This window comes from Sinocyclocheilus rhinocerous, unplaced genomic scaffold (genome assembly GCF_001515625.1).
Source record: "Sinocyclocheilus rhinocerous isolate Xijiao unplaced genomic scaffold, SAMN03320098_v1.1 scaffold861, whole genome shotgun sequence".
NCBI classification, from domain to species: domain Eukaryota; kingdom Metazoa; phylum Chordata; class Actinopteri; order Cypriniformes; family Cyprinidae; genus Sinocyclocheilus; species Sinocyclocheilus rhinocerous.
The window spans coordinates 678,856-702,575 of NW_015640043.1; the positions used below are offsets into that span (position 1 = coordinate 678,856).

Genomic DNA, 23,720 nt, shown 5'->3' on the forward strand with positions numbered 1-23,720 from the left:
ATAACCACCATAGACATTGAGGAGGGCTAGTACCCCCAATAATTATAAATCACTAAACCCTTTTCTGAAATATTGCCAATTCGAGAGAGAGAGAGAGATGAAAGTTGTGTGCGTGCGCGTCTGTGCGTTTCTCTTTTTAGAGTGAGTTTATTTCAAAAACAGCGATTTTATCCTCTAGTTGCTGGAAAATATAACGAGCGATTCAGTATTTAAACTGTTATTAATAAAAGTCGTGGGGCAGCGTTGACAAGTTTCTTTGCTCCTGGATGTGTGAGCTGCGCAATCTCTGATATGTGTGTGTGTGTGTGCGTGCGTGTCAGTAAGCAGCGCATTAATATAGAACGGTAATTAAAGGCTCTAATGCACACCAGCACACCAGTATATGTGTGTGTATTGTAGGAGCTAGATGACGTATGATGACGGCATAGTAGTGGTGTCCCAATTCTTAGGGGAATATTTTCACCCCTACCCCTTGACACTCTGTTTCAAGGGACAAGGGGAAGGGGTAGGCGGAGGGGTAGGGGAAGGGGAAGGGGTATAAAATAGAATTGGGATTGGGCCTTAGTCAAAAGAGGCAACCCTCAGGTCCTGGGGCTGGATTCATTAAACATTATTGAGAATTACAATTATTCTTAACTGCTACTTTCTTCTTATTTCCTTACTAAGGAAAAACTAGCTTCTTAAAAAAATTAAGGCAAAACCTAAGAAGAATTCATATTCTTAAAAGGAATTGTATTAAAAATCATCATAAATAACTTTTTAAGGTATAATAACATGATGCAGAGTGCTGAATTCCCACCAAGCCATTTGCAACAAAAATATCTGAGAACTTCTTAAGAATTTGTCAAAGATTGCAGTTATGAACATTCTTACTAACTTCTTGGAATTCATTTTAATAATAACTTCCTTCTTAACAAGATTTTCATGAATCCAGCTGCTGATTTCTAGAACTGGATCAAGATCTTCCTTCAGTGTAAGTCTATGAGAATTTTGTTTTATTGTCCACCAGATTACAATAAGTTGTTAAATGGCACTGGCACACCTGTTCTCGACAAGCCACATAATGTATCATTCATGTTTGAAGCACTTGCACGGGAAGAGTTGTGCAACAAATTTGGGTAAGGGATTTGTTCTATGCTAATATAGCTAGGTACTTAGATAACAAGTGATGAATTATTGCTAATATTATTATGTTGGTAGATTATTAAGTTAGAATGTACCTCAAGATCAGGAGGTCTGACTACATTTTGGCGCACTCAAATCAATTCAAATCTGATTTCAATAATGCTAACGTTTACAAATTCACAAAACTTGAACCTAGGATGCAACCACACGCCCCGAGCAAGACAATTTAAAATGTCGATTCATCCTTGCCCATGTCTGAGAGTTTGATAAATGACTAACCTCGATAACAAATATATTACTGCTTTCCTTACCTTGGGTGCGAGTGATCAGTAAGCTAACGAGCAGTAAATGATAACATATGCCTGCTGTGGGTGAAGCAGATGATAAAGCTCTTCACGTTTATATTAAGAGAAATGGGGTGCTGAGATCGAATGAGTGCAGGTTTTTAGGTCAGGGAAGGAGAATCTAGAACACTTACTACTGCTTATATGAGACTGAAATCAAATTAACTGTATTGCTTAGTACTGACGTGGGCAAAGAGGTAAACATCAGCAGAGGATTTCATGTACTGTCTCTCCGAGACAACAGAGCGCTGCCATCCTGTCAAAGAAATTTGACTGCGCACAATGCTCGCTGAATCTCCCTTTGAATTGTAATTTATTTCAAGTCTACTCTTGTGACCCTGCTACCACTCTTTTGTGCAAGTTTCCATACTGCCAGACAGTAGAAGGAGTGACACTCACTGAAAAAGAAATCGGAGAACATACTGTAGCAGCTGTGGCAAAGGAATTCATGCATTTTAATTAAAGCAAGCAAAGGAGTTGTATATCCTTTAGCATTTCTTCTAAAGTGAAGTAAAAAGTGAAGTGACGTGTGGCCAAGTATGGCAACCCATACTCAGAATTTGTGCTCTGCATTTAACCCATCCAAGTGCACACACACTAGGGCTGCACGATAAATCGCATGCGATATTTAACGCGCATCTTGTCAGTAAAGCCGTTCTGTAATCAGCGGTAAATCTCCATCACCTGCGTGCTTTCACATTGAGCAGCATTAACTACACAGAGCCGTTGTTCACTGACGAGCTGCGCCAAACCACGTTCATATTCGTGCGATTTTTGGCGCAGCTCGTCAGAGAACAACGGCTCTGTGTAGTTAATGCTGCTCAATGTGAAAGCACGCAGGTGATGGAGATTTACCGCTGATTACAGAACGGCTTTACTGACAAGATGCGCGTTAAATATCGCATGCGATTTATCGTGCAGCCCTAACACACACACAGCAGTGAACACACACACACACACCGTGAACACACACCCGGAGAAGTGGTCAGCCATATTGCTGCGGCGCCCGGGGAGCAGTTGAGAGTTTGCTGCCTTGCTCAAGGGTGTCACCTCAGTCGTGGTACTGAAGGTGGAAGAGAGCGCTGGTTATTCACTCCCCCCACCTACAATCCCTGCTGGTACTAAGTCGTGAACCCACAACCTTCGGGTTAGTCCGATAGTCCGACTCTCTAACCATTAGGCCACAACCCCAAGAATCTAAAATGGTTATGTATTTTAGCTTGACCCTCTGCTGAAAAAAAACTAGGCTAGTCTGATGGCTGGTTTTAAAGGGGTTTTGGCAACTTTTCAGGTGTTCAGACTGGGAGACTATCTTGACGACCAGCTAAATCTGCTGAACACCAGCCAGACCAGCTTGGCCAAGCTGTGTGACCATCCTGAACCGGCTAAGACCAGCAAAGTAACTTTGGTTTAAGATGGCCTTTTCAACAGTGTCATCCATGTAAAATATAGTCTGATTCAAGCTAAAGAAGCTGATTTTGGGGGAACTAGCTGCCTGATGATGTTGTTTATGGCTGCTGAATGACTTGCTTTCAAAAAGACTTTGATATTTTTTCATGTGATGTCAAATGTCATATAACTATGGAGCCCCTAAGGGGACGTGGTGATAGAAAGAATATGAGACTGGAGGAAAAATTATATTTCAATGCTTTTGAGTTCACTTGCAAAAGTATTACATTCCCCCAAGAAACGTTGTTTCCTCACAAAAGCATCATCTCAGCTCATATTATTTCCATTAAAAAAGGTTTGTGAGCGAAATGCAACGTTTCTCAGAGGGACGCAAAGGTTTTGCAACAGAACCCAAAGTTTTTTGGGGTAGCGCACAAGGTTCTCGGAGGAATGGAAAAGTTCTTAGAGGAACACAACATTTTTGGGGAACACTCAAAAGCATTGAACACTGAGAACACTCAAAAGCATTGAAATATAATTTTTCCTTACATCTCATTATTTTCTCATTACCATGTCCCTTTAGGGGCTCCATATACTGTATATCACATCATACAGCGTGGCAGAAACAAACTGAGTGAGAAGATTCTAGAAGCTAAAAATGGTTCAGTTAAACATTTCCCTCTCTTTGTGTTTTCAGTTAGCCATTAGCAAGCTAACAGCTTGGCCTACCATTTTAGCATAGTGCTAGCTGCTTAAAAAAGCACCTATGATTAGTCTACTCTTTCTTAAGCCCAAAGAATACTTCAGCTTTGAAGTAAATGCTTAGCTACAGTAAGTCGCATAGCCTTATTATGAGCAATAAAAATGTTGCGTTTATCTTTCAACCCCCCTCACACAGTGTCTTGTCAATGTAGGTATCTGTTGTTCTTGCCATCTCCAGTAGTTTGTTGTTGTTGTTCCATCTCATCCATTTCATTTTTGACTAAGAATCAACAAGCAGTGTTGCCATCTTGGGCTTGACTCTTGAAAAAAAAAAAATACAGTCCTGTTTCTTACAATGTCTCACCTCCATCTGTAGACTACTAGTTTGTACTCTTCTGATCAAATCTGGAAGTTTGCTTTGCAATACTTCCCATGTTAGTGTACCACTAGGAAGAAACACTTTATCAAAGCATTCCTCATTTGTATGTCGCTGTGGATAAAAACACTTGCCAAATGAATAAATATAAATGTATTTTAGCTACACCCATTACCAACAGGTGCATAAAATCAAAGTCATGCAATCTCCACAGAAAAACATTAAAATAGAATGAATAGCTGCTTAATTTTATATCTGCAGCAAAATTAGCACAAATACATCAAGAATATACTGCATATCCTTATAGTGTACTGTATTCTGAAAAGCACTTGTGTATGTGTTTGTATATTTTGATATGCCTATTGTAATTCACAGCATCAGTCAGTAGCACCAAAACAGCAGGGATAAAAAAAGAAAACACACTCTCAAAAAGCCATACGAAGAAGTAAACTCCATTTAACTAAAGATCTTTGGGGAGCTTAAATGGTTTAAAAATCAATGCCACAGCATGTGAGCGGTGAACGAATAAACGCAACTAACAATATATAAACTGGAACTCATTCAAAATGTCCGTAAAACTGCAGATGACTCATCTAACTCTAATTATCCCCGGCAGGCATCCTTTCCTCATCTTTTCATCTGTTCCCCTCTATTCAACTGCACAAAACCAATTGGTATAGTTCCTTCACTCACTCCAGGACGTTTAACACAAGCAAACCCAATGCTAATGTATGATCAGTTCCCTTCAATGAGGAAATGCACAAGTATGCTGAAGATACGGGACCGTTAATGCAGAAAATAAGCAGAAATGAGGAGGCGCGCACAAGGTTCAAATTACACGCCATGCAGCTGTAAAGAAACTTTTCAGAGTTTTAATGAGCGAGGAGATGTGAATAAGAGAGACATGCCTCAATAAAATACTCATATCTGTGTCCTCATATTGCGGTTGCTCATTGCAATAATCTTTTTAACATCAGTGAGGGCGAAAGAAATAAGCCCGGGAGAGGTAAGGGAAACGGGAAATACGCTCGGCGGATTTCTTTCTTTTTGGACTCTCTTGTCATGCGGACGAATGAAAAAACGGTCTGATTTGAGGGAAACAATTTCCCCTTTTACGTAACTTTTAAATTAATACCACCCTGAGGGCCAGCCATTTACCACAACATTTGTTTTCATAGTGTTTGTTTCTCAAAATGAATGCTAGAGTGCTTTTATGTTAAATTCTGCGATTCCGCTAATCCCTTGTGTATGTGAAGCCACCTCGCAGAGTAAAAATAGCCTATCATAACTCACTTATGCTAATCTGACTGAGATATGATATCTGGCAGATGATAATTAAACGCTGGAAAAGCTGAGAGGAAGATTTTGACATGTTGTACTATATATAGGCTTAAAAGCTTGATATTTTGCTTATCTAAAACATTATGTAAAATCAGGCTAAATGATACTTCAGCTCAATGAAAAACACACCAGTTACACCCCACTCGTGATTTTTTTAAACTGTTACGCTTCTTGAAAAAGACAGTTGCTAACAAGTTGTTAAATGGGACTACAGGCGTTGTCGGAAACATTAAACGTCATCACGCCGAACAGATGATCAAATTATCCAATTTTCCAATTGTAGTATAATTAGTACAATTAATTGTAGAATAACCAGTTAATAGTTTCCTGCATTTTATATTGTTGTTCGACAAGACTCTGGGTCCGTACCATAAGGTGAACTCATATTACGATAATTCCATGTAAACACCACATTTACCGGCTTTACGTGGTCACGGTGAAAGTGAAACTTTAATTATGCATAGTGCTTAAGGCCACGTTAAAATGAAATGTTTACGCCCACATGAAGCAGTTAGAAAGCAGAAAGATTGAGGATTTTCTAGAAGCAAGGATAAAATACCATTTTGTGTAACCACCCTAACAAAATGATAGCTGAAATGTGGTACTTTATTAACTAAAATAAATGTTACCATATCCAAAAACTTGCTCCGTGGATTAAAAATCATCCACAGAGTAAATCCTTTTCACTAAACATGTTTCTAAAAATAAGTTTGAAAAAGTGGTCGGAAGCATGGTGGTGGTGACGTTGAAGGCAAGCGACTGTGGTGTAGTTCGTTTATAGCCTAAGTTTAGCTTTTTAGCCTGGTATTTAGGCTTCAAAATTCATAAAAGTTATATTATTTTGTAAAGATTATCTTGATGGACAAAACGTGTAAGTAACATGAACTATGGATGAACACAGAGCTTATTTTTTACAATCATCAAAAAACCTATGGAAAAATCCTATTGGCTTTTTATCAAGGGAACCAGTGTGATGCTAACAGCCGATTGGCCTACAAAGTGACGTCATAGTTCCACCACTCTATTAAATGAGTACGATGGCAAATGCCTTACATTTAATAGCCAGAAATATGCTGCATGCAAACAGAAACACAAACGCTTGACCAACGCATTGCGTTGCATAGCTGCGATGCTAACAAACCTGTGAAAAACGTGACTGTAGAAGAATGCTATAGCACCCCATGTGGCTAAGCTTGGTTTGCTGTTTGCAGTGTGTACTTGGATTATGTACTGCATTTGAACACATTTCCAGAACGCAACACGTGAAATTGAGCTTATATTGCTGGCAGATCTAATATAAAGTTTTGCACATTAAGGTATGGTCACAATAGCAAAATTTTGGTGAAATTTTACTGGCAAAAACATCAACTGTCTATTGTTAATAGTGTAGTTAATACTGTTGGTCAACTTGAACCTGTTGCGAAATTTTTCCTGATCGTGTGAATTCCAATTGAAATTGCCTGCATTTCACCTGCAAAACATTATTGAACAACAATGAATATGACTGCACCTTAAGGGTGAGGTGTTTTGAAAAAGTTCAATGCTCAACCATGTTTGTCATTCCTAAGGGGATGTTTACACTACACCATTTTCTAAAAACGTTGTATGCATTATAGCTGTTCGTTTATGTGACAATGGCATTTTGGGAGCCTTAAAACACAAACTTTTGAAAATAGGTTTCAAAGAGCAAATTTTTGAAAACTATGCAGTTATCGTCTTTGTGTACAAAAATACAAAAACACACATTTGTGAAAACAGTGACATCATGCACATGTGTATTACTATGCTCTATAGGTATACGCAAGTACTTGACAACCTAAACAAAAATGGCGGACTACAGGACTGCGTTTGTGCAAGCATAACACAGCATTTTTAGATGTATTTGTATTTTGATAATGTTGTCGTCTATGCGTAAAATGTTTCAAAAACACAAGAGAAAAAAAACCGTTGCCATTTTTAGTACATTGTTCTCGTGTACACGTACCCTAAGAATGTAACTTTTAAACCAAGCAGCTTTCAGTTGGTCAATGCGGAGAGAAATTTTTAACAATTGCGTGGTTCTTGCTGGATTTTGCCTGTGAAAATTTGCCGAACAGCAGTAATTATGACCACATCTTGATATTTAAGGCTTAATTGATATTTTAATTACCTTAACATGTAGTTTTTGCATGTTCCTCCTGTAAATAATGGGCCAGTTCTTGCCGCCTATATCACGCGTGACCTTCCCAACATGCATACTTCACATGAGAGTTTGTGAACTAAACTGAGCTGGACGAAGGCGAGCATTTGAAGTATATAATTTTTTTTTTTTTTTTCAGAAAATGACTGATCTAGAGAAGAACCTAAATTGTAGGCTGGGGTTGTGTGGATTATGTTAATGATGCTTAAATATAGATTTTGGACCATCAAAAATGGTCTACATTGAGCCCTGTTCACTGGAATGTTTCCCTCCAATTTCCAAAATATTAATTCCTCTTTGGCTAAAGAATGAAAGTCATACACATCTTTGATGGCTTAGGGGGGTGAGTAAATAATCAGGAAATTTTCATTTTGGGTTAACTATTCCTTTAAAGAAACCATCTAAATGTTAATAGGGTGAGGCGATTTGTGCATGCAATCACAATCACAAGATGCATTGAGTCTTGGTGGATAACCAAGGTTCAAGTCTGACCCATGATATGTTCTGAGCCAACTATAAACTTCAATTTCATACTGAAATATTGTACACTCTCTAGTGTCAAGGATGAGAAAAAAAGCAAATACCTAAAGGTTTAGCACTTTCTGCATACAAAACAAATACTACGGTGGATTTGAACCCGCTAACCACCTCTAGTCATTTTCAATAGTTTGGCACAATGGATTACAGACCATTGAGTTGATTGGCAGGTATTTTGTCTGCAAGGGAAACTATCCAAGGGATAATCCATTGTAATGAGCCTCATGCACGTCACATGCTGGGAACATTTTAAGTGGGAAAATGGCAGTTTGATCAATGTCAATGTGCTTCAAATCCCTTTTGGTAATTACTACCCTGAATCACTCCATGAGCTAATTCTGTGTTGCATGCACAATTGGATTCGATACCATGTCAGACTTTGCACAGGTGTGTTGCCTTCAAAAATGTCTCTGCTCAGCAGTAGATTTAGAACATTGTAGCAATGGTGTCAAAAATACAGGTTACTAAAGGTGTAAGGTTACTAAATGTTGTAAACACAAACACACAATCACAAAATGAAAGAATGCTAGGAAATGTCCTTTCGGCAGGGAAAATAAGATCAAACAAAATATATAAGGGATAACAAACAGTTAGCCAGTCATTATAGCAAAATAAACCAACAGCAGAGCCAGTCAAACCATTACGCTACACAGGCGATTGCTTAGGACACCATCTCTTGGGATTTATTCACTTTGATGAGAAAGTTCAATAGTTGAGAGGAGAAAGATTCTCGCGCAGTGCAGGGGTTTTAAACTGGAGTCGGGAGAAAATGCCTTTACCAAAAGTTTTTTTTTTTTTTTTTTTTTAGAACTGTCATAGTAAACTAAATATATGGAACTATAAAGAGTGAATGTGTGTGTGTTTATTTGTGTGTGTGTATATATATATATATATATATATATAAATATACATATACACACTATTTCAACTGATATATGTACAAATTTTAATTAAATTAAAAACATTTAATTAAAAAAATCTAATAGTGTGTAGAAAAATGTATGCAATGAATTTGTATTAAATTGTTTAAAAAAGACTTAATATAAAGTCATTATGTTCTAGACAATATTTTAATAATTTAATGCTTTTTTTACCATAACAACATAAATGTCAGTTATTTAATTTTGCATAATATAACACTTTCTCACACAGTATAAAGGGCGATCATCATATTACATTACAGGGTGAGAAGTCGTCATTTATCACCCTGAAGAGGATTTAATCATGTAAATCATGTTGTCGAGCTTCGAGATGAATTCTTAATAAGCATTGCTTTCAATCCTCAGTTTTTGCACAAATTGTCCTTTAACATAACATTTGGCATCAATATCTGACAGCAAATCTTTGTAGGCAGAAATCTCAACACATGTCACAGATATTAGACATGCAGAGAAGACTGTGTTTTTAATCCTGGCTTCTTTTGGCAGCATTAATGAGCACTGAACAGAAATACTTCCTGGTGCAGAAAGAACAGAGTGTTCAGCCTACAGTCTGCAGACCACCACTGAAGTCATCAACATTATAAGACCCACACTGGCCCGGACCGACAGAGGCAGCACACTCTATGTATGGCCCATTAACAGCAGCAGCACTATTCCTCTGGGTCATGTTTGATCATCTCCATATATCTGATAATGAGCATCTCTCAGATGAGTGCTTGTTTTTGATGCAAAGACCTAAAAGACTAACAAGCACTGTGTACTGATGGAGCAGCCAATGAGGAGATGATCTAGATGATCCTCATCTGTTCACTTCATCATGTTGCCACAACAATAAGAGAGAGGTATGCGACGATAGATAATGACAGTAATGACAATAGCAATATATATTATTATAAAATGCTGTATACAGATGCACCTGCACTGATTGAGGGATGATTCATATGAAGTTGTAATATAACCTAATGACTCTACTGAACAGAACTGGATGCGATATAACTGAAAACAACAAAATACTACATTATCTAGCATTGAAGGTGCATACATAATATAATCATTTAACACATACATTATGTGAACACAATTGATCACGATTAGGCCGAGAACATGAAAAAAGATGACTTAAAAGGCCACATAGAGACTCGTGAAATGTTTTTTCATTTGTTCATTTACATGAAAAGAAAAACTGATTCAAAAGAGAGAATTGGACTTTCAAAACTCTACATACAAGGACAGGTCTATAATATAATATAATATAATTATATGATATGATATTATATTATATTAATATAATAAAGACTAATAAAGTCAAATATAAAAAACCTATTAATATAAATAGTTTTGTTTTTTATTACTGCTTTTCAGCTTCTTACTCAAAAGCTTAACTACCGTCACACTACTGAAAAATGTAGTAAAGTTCATGGCATTGCTATGTTAATTTAAAAAAATTTTTTTTTTTTTAAGAAATTAATACTTTTATTCAGCAAGGGTGCATTAAAATGACAGTAAAGATATGTATTATGTTCCAATAGATTTATATTTAATATGGAAGACATTTGTTTGAAATTTCTATTCATCAAATATTTTTTTTTATAAGTAGCATATCTGTTATTATTTAACATTTATAATATCAAGCAATATTTCTTGAGAGAATAATTTCTGAAGCATCATGTGACACTGAATACTGAAGTAATGATGCTGAAAATTCAGCTTTGCATCACAGAAATAAATTACGTTGTAAAATATATTAAAGTATAGATAGAAAAAAGCTATTTTAAATTGTAATAACATTTCCAAATATTACTGCTTTTACTGTATTTTTTATTTTAAAAAATGCAGCCTTGGTGAGCAACAAGAGACTTCAAAAACATACAAAAAAACACTTTTGAACATTAGTGACTTACCCGCTCTGCAGATTGTGCGGTCCCAAAGAAGATGGGAATGAAGGCCAGCCAGATGATGCAGGTGGTGTACATGGTAAATCCAATGGGCTTGGCCTCATTGAAGGTCTCCGGCACTCCCCTGGTCTTGATTGCGTAAACAGTGCACGTGACCATCAAAAGGATGCTATAGCCCAGTGAGCAGATGAGTGACAGGTCTGAGATGTCACACTTGAGCACCCCGCGTGCGTTTTCAGGGTCCTGCGTGCGCTGCTCGCCGTAATCCACAACAGTGTGCGGCGGGTCAGCCACGAACCACACAAACACACCCATTAACTGAACTGAGATGAGGCTGAAGGTAATGACTAGCTGGGAGGCGGGGCTGATGAACCGCGGCGCTGCGACCGACCTCTTGCCCTGCTCAAAGATCCGATGGATGCGGTTGGTCTTGGTGAGCAAGGCGGCGTAGCTAAAACACATGCCCAAACCCAGAAAGATCCTGCGGAAGGAGCAGACGACCAATCCAGGTGCCGCTATCATGGGAAACGTGATGACGTAGCATAGGAAAATTCCCGTTAGCAGCACGTAACTCATTTCCCTGCCAGAGGCCCGTACGATTGGCGTGTCGTTGTGACGCACGAAAGTCACCACCACAAAGGTCGTGGCAAGAATTCCCAGGATGGCGATGAAGACGGGTGCTACAGCCCACGGCGAGTACCACTCCAGCTTAATGATGGGGATTGGCTGGCAGCCTGTTCGGTTTTGATCTGGTCGTTGCTCATACGGGCAAAGCTGGCACGTGAACTCGCTGGCCTGGTAATGGTAGCCCTCGCAGCGCTCGCAGTGCCAGCAGCACGGCACACCCTTCACAACCTTCTTCCGCTCGCCAGTCTGACAGGGCAGGCTGCATACAGACGCCGGCACAGATGAGTCCCCACTCGCCCACTGCATGGCATTCATCTGATGACAAACAACGTCAGAATTATTCTGGTAAATGTCAAAAAGTATTTGTTATTTTCAGATTCTGTCGAATTAACTTGTATAGTAAAAGTAAAAAAATAAAATAAAAAAACATTTAACAAAGGAACATATTATGAAGGTAACATTAATTGTTATTAAAAAGGTAAAGATGGAAAATTTGCCAACAGTAGTGAGAATGACTTGTTTGACAGAGAAAATAAAATCAAACTAAATCAGAACATAAGTCAAACTGTTAATTAATTTTACATTTTTTTAAATAAATATTTTTATTAAAAAAGATATAATATAATATACACTACTGTTAAAAAGCTTGTGGTTGTCATGATTATTTAATGTTTTAGAATATTTTCTTATGCTCAAAAATACAGTAAAAACAGTAATATTGTGAAATCATATTACATTTTAAAATAATTGTTTTCTATCTGAATATTTTTTCAAATGTAATTTATTCCTGTGCGGCAAAGCTGAATTTTCAGTCTTCAGTGTTACATGATCCTTCAGAAATCATTCTAATATGCTGATTTGATGCTCGAGAAATGTTTCTTATTTTTGTCAATGTTGAAAACAGTTACAGAAACTGATACATTTCTCTTCAGGATTCTTTGATGAATAGACAGTTCAAAAGAACAACATCGTTTTATATAATCTTTTTTTTAACATTGTAAATGTCACTTGTGATCAATTTACTGCATTTGTGCTCAATAAAAGTATTAATTTCTTTCGAACAAAAAAATCATACTGACCCCAAACTTTTAGACTGCTACTACAAACTACTTTAACAGTAGTATAAAGGCTGGAATATACTACATGACTTTTAAAATCGTAACTGATTTTAAAATGCTAGGCATCATACACTTACCGACTTTGTAAACAATCACATAGGAAAAACTGAGGATCACACACTACCAGACCTTAAAATCGTTTAAAATGTGCACCTTGTTGCTAGGAGATGTGTGACAAATGAAAACAATATGTGTTCTAAAAATATCAAACATGCTTGATATCCTCCGACTAGATACATTCATAGTCTGAAGAGTCTGTGACCATCATGCACTACCCGATTTTATGAAATCGGTCAACTCAAATCTGCAGACTGGCTCTGACTTTCGGCAACTAGCGTTAACTTCTCAAGACTGTAAATCAGGGCAAATCTGAGCAAAAAAATGTCTAGTGTATTCCAGCCTTAAATCATCAATGCCAGCACATACACAATTAATTTCACGTCTATGGAGCAAAAATTAATTACGAATTACAGGTGTTAATTCAACACCACTAATTGTACAATGTAATTGCCATAATCATTATGACAGTCATCTACACCATAATCATCATTATCAAAGCAAGTAACTATTTTACAGGCAGCCTCTAACATTTAAGTACACTTGAAAAGAAATGTAGATGAACTCCATACATTTAAATGCAGCTGATCCGTCCAGTGGCCGATGATTCTGTACTCAGCCGACCTGTTTGTTATCTGATACTGATAGATGTCGTAGCGTCCAGGGGCATCTCCATTTTCATTAAACACAACGAGGGTCTTGGCACTTCCTGTCCGAAGAGATGAAACAACATTATGATTGTCCTATCGTGTGCAAACCTGAATCAGACACTCTAGGCTACATAATCTCCCATGGCCAAGATGAATCCGTAAACACATCAGACAATGCTTAAGACATAAAAACATCAGTGTTTCTGCATAAAAAAACAGTCAACCAACAAGATGAATACATTACAATCAGTTATAAGCTAAACATGAAATCAGGGTCATATTCTGAACAAAATAATTTAGTGAACTGCTAACAAAAGCATGAGAGGATCATATTCATTTGTTACCTGTTATTATACAAAATCATTCCATTATGGAGCCCTGGTGAGTTTTCTCGGGCCTACAGGAGTCGTCTCAGATGAGCAATTTCAGCGGCATACAGAGCAGCTCGTGAGGAGGGAGAGTTTGTATCATATGAGGATCTCTCGAGATGGGGAATCATGCATTATTAAAACACCTGCATACAGTCAGCTGTGGAGTGGGCCTGGAGGATTCCACAGGAAATGCTGCTTGCTGCTACGACACCTCGAGCAACAAAATAATCAGATTACTCATTTAGAGTCGCACGCTCTGCACACACAATATCTTTTAAGATGCGGCCGCGTGCCAGGCAGCGATTTAAAATGAGTCAATTAATTGGCAAGGTTAGAGCAAAAGTGAAGTGAAATGACTGATAAAATAAAGTCAACAATAGAAGTTCTTCCTAAAAACTGTAGGTGACATTTCTGGGGACTGTGGCATGATGATGGTCAGTTTTCATAATTTAGTGTACTGTATTGGTATGACAAAAACGGTACATTTGTATTGCAAAAAAGGGGGAAAAAAATGAATAAACACATTTGTTTATCAAATAACAAAATAATCTAATCAAATAACAAAAACACATCAACAAAACAAAAAACACAAAACAAAACACCAAAGAAAAACAACACAACAACAACAAAAACAAAAGAAAAACAAAAATGCAAAACTAAATGCAACAAAAACAAAACAAAAGAAAAAACAACAACAACAAAAACAACGAAAACATCAACAAAACAGACATCACAGCAAAACAAAACAAAACAAAACAAAACACAACAATAAAAGTTAAACACCACCACCACAAAAAAACACAAAAAAATGAAAAACTAAAACAAAACACAAAACAACAAAACACAAAACAAATGCCACAAAAAACCAAAAGCAAAACACAGTACAATAAAAAACACAACGAAACAAAACAAAAACAAAATACAATACAACAAAACACAACATAAAAAAGAAAACACAATAAAACAAACAAAAACTAAATACAATACAACATAACACAATAAAACCCAAAAAACCCAAACACACAAAAAAATGCAAAACACAATACAAGAAAACAACACAAGCACGCACTACAACAAAGAAAAACAAAAGCAAAACAACACAACAAAACAAAACACAATTTAAGGTAAAAAAAAATTAAAGCAAGAATATATTAATTCAGTACAGAGAGATGAATTAATATTTTTTTAATTTAATGTTTAGGAGTTATTTAAAAAAAGATAGTGATGAAAAATAACACTAAATGTGTTAATAACAGTTTTAATGAGACACAGACAAAAGGCGGATCCCACACTGTCCCTCAAATAAATTATCTGTGCATTGCTTCTGTTTTTTTTTGTTGTAAAATATGAATCCAGAACAAAGTTGGCATAAGCCTCTTCATCTTGATGCAGGACACTGACCATTCTCTAATCAACGACTTGATTGCAGCCTCTCGCTCGTACAATCCAAACGCCTCGTACGAAGACTGTGACAATACACAAGGAATGATTAAAGGGTGGACGAGATGTTTTGATTAAGCCAAGTCTTGGTTTAATCACAGGTTAGACCTCATTCTCAAGACTTGAAATTAGACAGTGCTAATTCAAAGTGGCCTGTGGAAAGCAGAACATGGAGAGGGAACACGCCTATAACGAACGAGTCGTCCTACTGTAATTTATGTGCGCGTGTAGGCACAAGTTTCGACTTGATCTCGGCATTACTTTTCACAGTACATGCACTGCAAATATCATCCGCAGTGGAGTGAATCACTCCTGTACACTGCCTGAAGATGTATCTCATTATAACACACCGTGGCTAATATTCAGCATCAACAATGAATCAGCTCAAGTGTGCTGTATTTAAAAAGAACAAAGGCCAACGAAATGAGTTCATATGAGCATTCGGCACAGAAGATCAAAACTGTGAATCATGACGGCATATGTGATGAATCGACAACTCCATAAACTCCTGGAGTCCCAGGCTCGATTATTAGGGCCAGACACACAATTCCCATGTGTTAGAAGTGGGCTACTTTTGAACCGCTATGTCTTAATTAATTTCCTGTGAGGGAAACGCCTTCGACAACCTCGCAGACTCGAGGGAGATTCATACTAATAGCTATTTGATGGAGCTCATGCTCAAGTGGTGTGTTTGCCAGCTCTCTTACGGGAAGTGCTAACCTAATCAACAGAAGTTGAATGCTCGAGACGCGCACGCCATTGAAACACAGCCCGAGTAAATGGTAAATAAGACAGTTTTTGCTCTAAGGAGGGCATTCAGTCATGTGGAGAGCATGAAAGATCATCTCTGTGGGGTGCATCTCCAATACCGTCCACCAGGCGTGGACCGCAGCCAACTGTGTCACCACATTTGTAAAAACCGTCGCCTCTAGCATTGCCTTTTTGCCAAAAGTGAAGACATCTGAACACTATGTTGGTTCACTGAATTGGATTAGAGTGTTTTCTCCATCTTCCGAGAGACCTATGCTAATGTGATTTGAACTACCTGAGGTTTGTGAAAAACTAAAGTGAAAAAATTAAAAATAAAATAAAATAAAAGTTAACAATGGAAAACTAAAAATAATTAATTAAACAATTTTGCCACAAACCGATATGTAATATTAGATCATTTTCCAAAATAAATAAATGACAAAGAAAATATTTTTGTCTCATTTGTTTGATTGGGTTCTCTTTGTCTACTTCCAGGACTTGTGTTTTGGTCATATTTACGCTGAAATATAGAAAATTCTAAAGGGTTCGCAAACCTTCAAGCAGCACTATATATACATATACATACACACACACACACACACACATATATATATATATATATATATATATATATATAAAAAATGAATAAACACATTTGTTTATCAAATAACAAAATAATCTAATCAAATAACAAAAACACATCAACAAAACAAAAAACACAAAACAAAACACCAAAGAAAAACAACACAACAACAACAAAAACAAAAGAAAAACAAAAATGCAAAACTAAATGCAACAAAAACAAAACAAAAGAAAAAACAACAACAACAAAAACAACGAAAACATCAACAAAACAGACATCACAGCAAAACAAAACAAAACAAAACAAAACACAACAATAAAAGTTAAACACCACCACCACAAAAAAACACAAAAAAATGAAAAACTAAAACAAAACACAAAACAACAAAACACAAAACAAATGCCACAAAAAACCAAAAGCAAAACACAGTACAATAAAAAACACAACGAAACAAAACAAAAACAAAATACAATACAACAAAACACAACATAAAAAAGAAAACACAATAAAACAAACAAAAACTAAATACAATACAACATAACACAATAAAACCCAAAAAACCCAAACACACAAAAAAATGCAAAACACAATACAAGAAAACAACACAAGCACGCACTACAACAAAGAAAAACAAAAGCAAAACAACACAACAAAACAAAACACAATTTAAGGTAAAAAAAAATTAAAGCAAGAATATATTAATTCAGTACAGAGAGATGAATTAATATTTTTTTAATTTAATGTTTAGGAGTTATTTAAAAAAAGATAGTGATGAAAAATAACACTAAATGTGTTAATAACAGTTTTAATGAGACACAGACAAAAGGCGGATCCCACACTGTCCCTCAAATAAATTATCTGTGCATTGCTTCTGTTTTTTTTTGTTGTAAAATATGAATCCAGAACAAAGTTGGCATAAGCCTCTTCATCTTGATGCAGGACACTGACCATTCTCTAATCAACGACTTGATTGCAGCCTCTCGCTCGTACAATCCAAACGCCTCGTACGAAGACTGTGACAATACACAAGGAATGATTAAAGGGTGGACGAGATGTTTTGATTAAGCCAAGTCTTGGTTTAATCACAGGTTAGACCTCATTCTCAAGACTTGAAATTAGACAGTGCTAATTCAAAGTGGCCTGTGGAAAGCAGAACATGGAGAGGGAACACGCCTATAACGAACGAGTCGTCCTACTGTAATTTATGTGCGCGTGTAGGCACAAGTTTCGACTTGATCTCGGCATTACTTTTCACAGTACATGCACTGCAAATATCATCCGCAGTGGAGTGAATCACTCCTGTACACTGCCTGAAGATGTATCTCATTATAACACACCGTGGCTAATATTCAGCATCAACAATGAATCAGCTCAAGTGTGCTGTATTTAAAAAGAACAAAGGCCAACGAAATGAGTTCATATGAGCATTCGGCACAGAAGATCAAAACTGTGAATCATGACGGCATATGTGATGAATCGACAACTCCATAAACTCCTGGAGTCCCAGGCTCGATTATTAGGGCCAGACACACAATTCCCATGTGTTAGAAGTGGGCTACTTTTGAACCGCTATGTCTTAATTAATTTCCTGTGAGGGAAACGCCTTCGACAACCTCGTGGACTCAAGGGAGATTCATACTAATAGCTATTTGATGGAGCTCATGCTCAAGTGGTGTGTTTGCCAGCTCTCTTACGGGAAGTGCTAACCTAATCAACAGAAGTTGAATGCTCGAGACGCGCACGCCATTGAAACACAGCCCGAGTAAATGGTAAATAAGACAGTTTTTGCTCTAAGGAGGGCATTCAGTCATGTGGAGAGCATGAAAGATCATCTCTGTGGGGTGCATCTCCAATACCGTCCACCAGGCGTGGACCGCAGCCAACTGTGTCACCACATTTGTAAAAACCGTCGCCTCTAGCATTGCCTTTTTGCCAAAAGTGAAGACATCTGAACACTATGTTGGTTCACTGAATTGGATTAGAGTGTTTTCTCCATCTTCCGAGAGACCTATGCTAATGTGATTTGAACTACCTGAGGTTTGTGAAAAACTAAAGTGAAAAAATTAAAAATAAAATAAAATAAAAGTTAACAATGGAAAACTAAAAATAATTAATTAAACAATTTTGCCACAAACCGATATGTAATATTAGATCATTTTCCAAAATAAATAAATGACAAAGAAAATATTTTTGTCTCATTTGTTTGATTGGGTTCTCTTTGTCTACTTCCAGGACTTGTGTTTTGGTCATATTTACGCTGAAATATAGAAAATTCTAAAGGGTTCGCAAACCTTCAAGCAGCACTATATATACATATACATACACACACACACACACACACATATATATATATATATATATATATATATATATACATACATATTTTTATTTTATTTTTTTTCAGTACTTACGGCAGTGATGTAAACATACACAAGTACAATGTAAAAAGAGAGCTGCTGGTGCAGCAGGAGAGTACAAATGAACCTGGGCTTGGACCAAGCAATTGAACCAAGCGTAGAAACCAATTTCCAGACCACTGCCCTTATAGTGACCTGATACAGTAGAATCACATCTATCCTCGTATAACTCAATCCCTTGACATCAGATCTAGATTCATACAGCCGCTGCTTATAATGCAAGACAACCGACGAGGCAAAAAGACAAGCGTAGGAATTCACAAGTCTTAATCTCTATATCCAATACAACCTCACATGCAGGTTAAGCACATTATACTCTTGATCTCATGCCAGACTTTGACAGCAGAGCACCTTCATGTCAGACAAATGATGTGAAGTGGTGATGCCCTTTTCCAAGACTGAGATAAAGCATCACATATTAAAGAAAAAAATAAACTCATCTCTCTGTATTGATTTTTCCGCTCTTTATAAAGACAATTAGCTGTCGACATGCTCACAGCAGACGTGCACAACGTCCTTTCCCTGTCCTCCATTTATTCAACCATTATACAGCTACTAAATAATCTGTTTTCATGTAGCTGCTGAGAAACTAAGAGGAAATCGATAGTAGAGATGAAAACACAATAAAATCTTTCCAGGTCAGCTCTATAATCAATCGCTCGCTATTAAGACACTCTGACTAGCTTGTGAGAGTTCTTATTCTTCCTAAATGTTGAATGCTATCGTAATGTACATTTGTTAATTATATACATTAAAAACAGCATGCATTCACAACATGCCTGTAATGTTGCAGGACTTGAATTCCCTTCAGTATGGAAATAATTGAAAATTAAATAAATATGGAAAACAATGTAAATATGGATAAAATTAAAGAAGTAGAACATAAAATAAAAAGACATGGGCAAACGTAAAAGGCGAGACTTGAGTTCCCTTTAGTATGTAAAAAATAAAATAAAATAAGACATGGACAAATAGGGAATATATATTATAGAATATATAAGGGATTTGAGATAAAAAATTAAAAAATAACAACAACAATAATAAATTAATTAAAATAAACTAATCAAAATAAACTAATAAACTAATTAAAATATTTGAGATAAAATACAATACCAAAAATAAAATAAAATGAAAAAGACATGCACAACAACAACAACAAAAATATTAAATCAATTATTATATTAAATTATATTATAAAGGTCACTTTTTAATATATATTGAATTTTATTTCACATCATTGGCAAATATATTTTCTCTTTTTTTAAGAATAAATCTAAAAAAATCGAGGATTGTACCTGCATGTTGGCCACTACACCACAATACACACAACATACGTACAGCCGAACAAATACAGGACATTTGGTGCGATCATGACAGACATGTACATTTTGTAGCTCTGCTCAACACACATATCTAAAAATAAGCATATGAATGAAGCCACTGAAGTGCATCTGATTGCAGTTGACTTGACAATTGCCCGCTGGCCACAGTAGCTGTCATAGCTCTGGGATAAAGGTTGTGGGGTTGATTCTTGACTCGCCAGATCTGCTGCTTTTATCATTGACTTGATTAGAAAAATCGTCCTCTTGCTGTCGCCGGGGGAAAAAAAAACATCCCTTACTGCCTTGATCAAGCATTCCATACAAGAAAACACAGAATAGAAATGTCAAATGTGCATCAAACGATCCTAAACACACATGATGGCTCATATATGCATAAATACACACACTCATGCATGCGAGACGAACACATACAGCGCTTTGAATGTTAATGAATGCAAAACACAAAAACAGCATTTGAAATGCGTTTTGTCAAACAAATTAAACATTTCACATTACATTACATTTGACTCACGAATCTGTCTGAACGTAAACATCAACAGTTTAGCGTCACATGACTGAGCCCAGCCAATAGCATGCACTTGCGGTCACGTCCATCCTAACGCAGTTGTTTGTGCAGATGAGTAAAACCCTTCAAGCCACGGTTTTACATTCATTACGCTGAGGACCAAACTGGCAAGTTTCACCCTAAAAGTCATGAAATCCTTCCTGCATTTTTTTCATATTTTTTCCATCATCAGTGTTTTGAAAATCCTAGAATCGCCCCTGGTCTTCATTTTATCCATTGTCATTTGATTGGATTGTGAAAAGTCTTTGGATTTGAATGACTCATTACAGGCATGAACAATATAATTTTCCTCAGTTCAATTCGCTGCAGGAGTTTAATGATTTTCACTATAGATGTTTTTTTCTTCTTTTGAGTCATTTGGTCAAACATTTATGGATACTACTCCATTCTGCTTCATGTACATTTCAGTGACTAAAAATGAATAAATTAACAGCCTGGTTTGACCAGTTTCACATTTGCTATTGGTACTGAATTCATTTGTTCATTCAATGACGCTGTGAAGTCTTTGAAATAAGACACCCAGACATTTGACAAACTGTTTAGATGGAATTTCAACAAACCGGATATCTTTCATACTCTGCTAGCTTGAGATTTACCTGCTAATAACACCAGAAAGGATTAAAACAGAACTAATTAATTAAATTACATCAATTACCAGTATTATTATACAGATCATATCTATCATTCTTTTATATAATTCTATATATCCATATATATACTGTTATAGTATACTGTTATAGTTTGTTAATATTTTGAATTGTATTTTATTTTTAATTATTATTTTTTTAATGCTTTGTGTAGTTTTTCAGTTTTAGTTTATTTAGTTATTTTAGTATTTCAGCCAGGGTTATAGTTAGCTGAGACTAACTAACAAACTAACTAACTAAATAAATAAATATTTTGTTACTGTTGTCACACACACACACACACACACACACACGTTTACTGTACAAACACAAAATTTTAGGCTACTGTTTGCATTTCTAGTACAACCCTCTTTCCTTAGCTCAAGTATGCAAACCTCTGTGCCACATGCACTGGAATATGTATTACATTGAAAGTTAAATTAATTAATGAAAATGGTAACATGATCGTTTTATAAAGTATGTGTTAATATGTGCTTCATTTTCACTGGAGGAAACAGCTGTGGTGTGATGAGGGGTGAACGCAGCGAAAACTTAGGCTACAGTAGATGGGGAACCGATTGGCTATAGCCCCCCTAAAAATGGCCTAGCAACGCCCATGATCAAGACCCACACCAATAATGTTGCCTCAAGTACGCTTTTTCACATAGAAATGTGCCATATTACAGACGTAAAATGGGTTGTGAATGCTGGTACATGCTGTTAAACTTTACAGTATGTGTTATTCACATTTCATTCACATATTAGATTATAACACTGGTGCAAATGCTTTGAAAAGTTCAAGGAGAAAGACTGTATGAGAAAGCAGAGGAAGTGGGCACGTCACCATCAGCAATACTGCATAAATCCCTCTGATCTACATAAAAGAAAAAGGCTAAAAAGATATGTTAAACGGGGAAAAAAGCTGAAATCACTTAAAATGTGTGAGATGTGGTTTTGGAGAAGATCACTCAAAAAATTATTTAGCAAGAAATGGGAGACCTGTACTGAGGAATTTTTGATGCACTGCATGAAGCAGCATAAAACATCTTCTAAAAAGAGACATGTGGATGAGCTGAGGAGAGGAGTTCATGTAATGGAGACAGGAAGTATCAGAATGCAGAACTGAGGAAGAGGAGCGCGGAGAGACTGTAGGGAAGTGAATCGCACAGAACTAAATGAAGATTCTGTGAACAATTAATTTAGTCATTTCGAGAGAAAAGAATGAACTGTCAGGATTCTGGACTGTTCTGTGTCGTGTTTTGCCCCTGTTTCTGTTCCTGTTTTTCCTTATTTGGTCACGTTCCTGTCCTCGTTTAGTTTGATTATGATTCCTGACACCTGTGTTTCCCCAATCATCCCCTGTATTTAAGTCCTAGTCTGTGCAGTCTGTCTCTGTCGGTTCTACTTGTTATGTTTATGTGTTTCCTGCTGTCCCCAGTATTGATGTACCCAGTGTTCCGTGGATTAAAAGCCTGTTTTCGTTTACTCGTGCCTCCAGCATGCTTCCTAAGTAGCAGAGTGTGACAGAAGAACCGACCAAAAACAGTAACCTTCGTGTGTCTACCCTCCGTTTTTGTTTCCGTGTTTTTTCCCTCAGTGTTTTGTTTCCGTTGTGTTCTATGGATCTCCTCCATCGCCCCGAATTCCTCGCTCGAGGACCATACCAGACTGTTTCTGGCCTTCGCCGAACTTACCAGCTACCCGGACGACACGCTCTGCGCATTCTTTGACACTAGCCTGAACATCGCGTGCAGAGCGCCGTCGTCCGAAGATGGTCTTCGAGCGGAATTCACTGCCTTCTTAGAGTGGACTCTGGAGAGAAACGGATTGCCATCCTGCCCCGTGGATGATCTCGTCAGATCCACTCCAGACCCAGAACCCAGCCCACTATCTCGACAATGCCCGCCACGAGGGAGAAAGCCGCGGACAGTGTGAGCGCGGAGAGGAGCTCCGCCCCCTGCACCGTGGCTGAGGGTGAGCTGAGTATGGCGCGGCGAAAGTGCCAAAGCAAAGAGGAGAGGGCTCCAGTCCCTGAATCCAGTCCAGAGCGCCCTCCAGTGCCCGCTCCTAGAAAGCGCCCTCCAGTGCCTGCTCCTAGAAAGCACCCTCCAGTGGACCCGCCATCGCCCCAGGACTTCGTTCCTCCGGCTGCGCCTCGTTGCTCCGTCCTACTGGCTCTATTGGGCTCCTTCCTCCCACCAGCTCCACCTTGGTCCTCAGTCGCTCCGGCTCCGCCGCGGATCTCTGCCTCTGCCTTGGTCGCCAGAGCCCTCGGCTCCACCCTGGTCCCCCGGATCCTCGGCATCCCCCTGGCTCGTTGGCTCTCCGTCTCCGCCTCGGGCTC

The 23,720-nt window shown here is 37.4% G+C and overlaps 1 protein-coding gene across 1 annotated transcript in view; it reads right to left on the reverse strand.

Annotated features, from left to right (window-relative positions):
- The window catches only part of LOC107752348 (metabotropic glutamate receptor 8-like), a 53,934-nt gene that overhangs the window by 5,491 nt on the left and 24,723 nt on the right, over positions 1–23,720 (reverse strand). Inside the window, exons 6-7 of the mRNA XM_016568298.1 lie at positions 13,204–13,340; positions 10,836–11,771 (exon numbers count right to left, since the gene is read on the reverse strand). Coding sequence (XP_016423784.1) covers positions 10,836–11,771; positions 13,204–13,340 — 1,073 coding nt within the window. The remainder of the gene's footprint in view (positions 1–10,835; positions 11,772–13,203; positions 13,341–23,720) is intronic.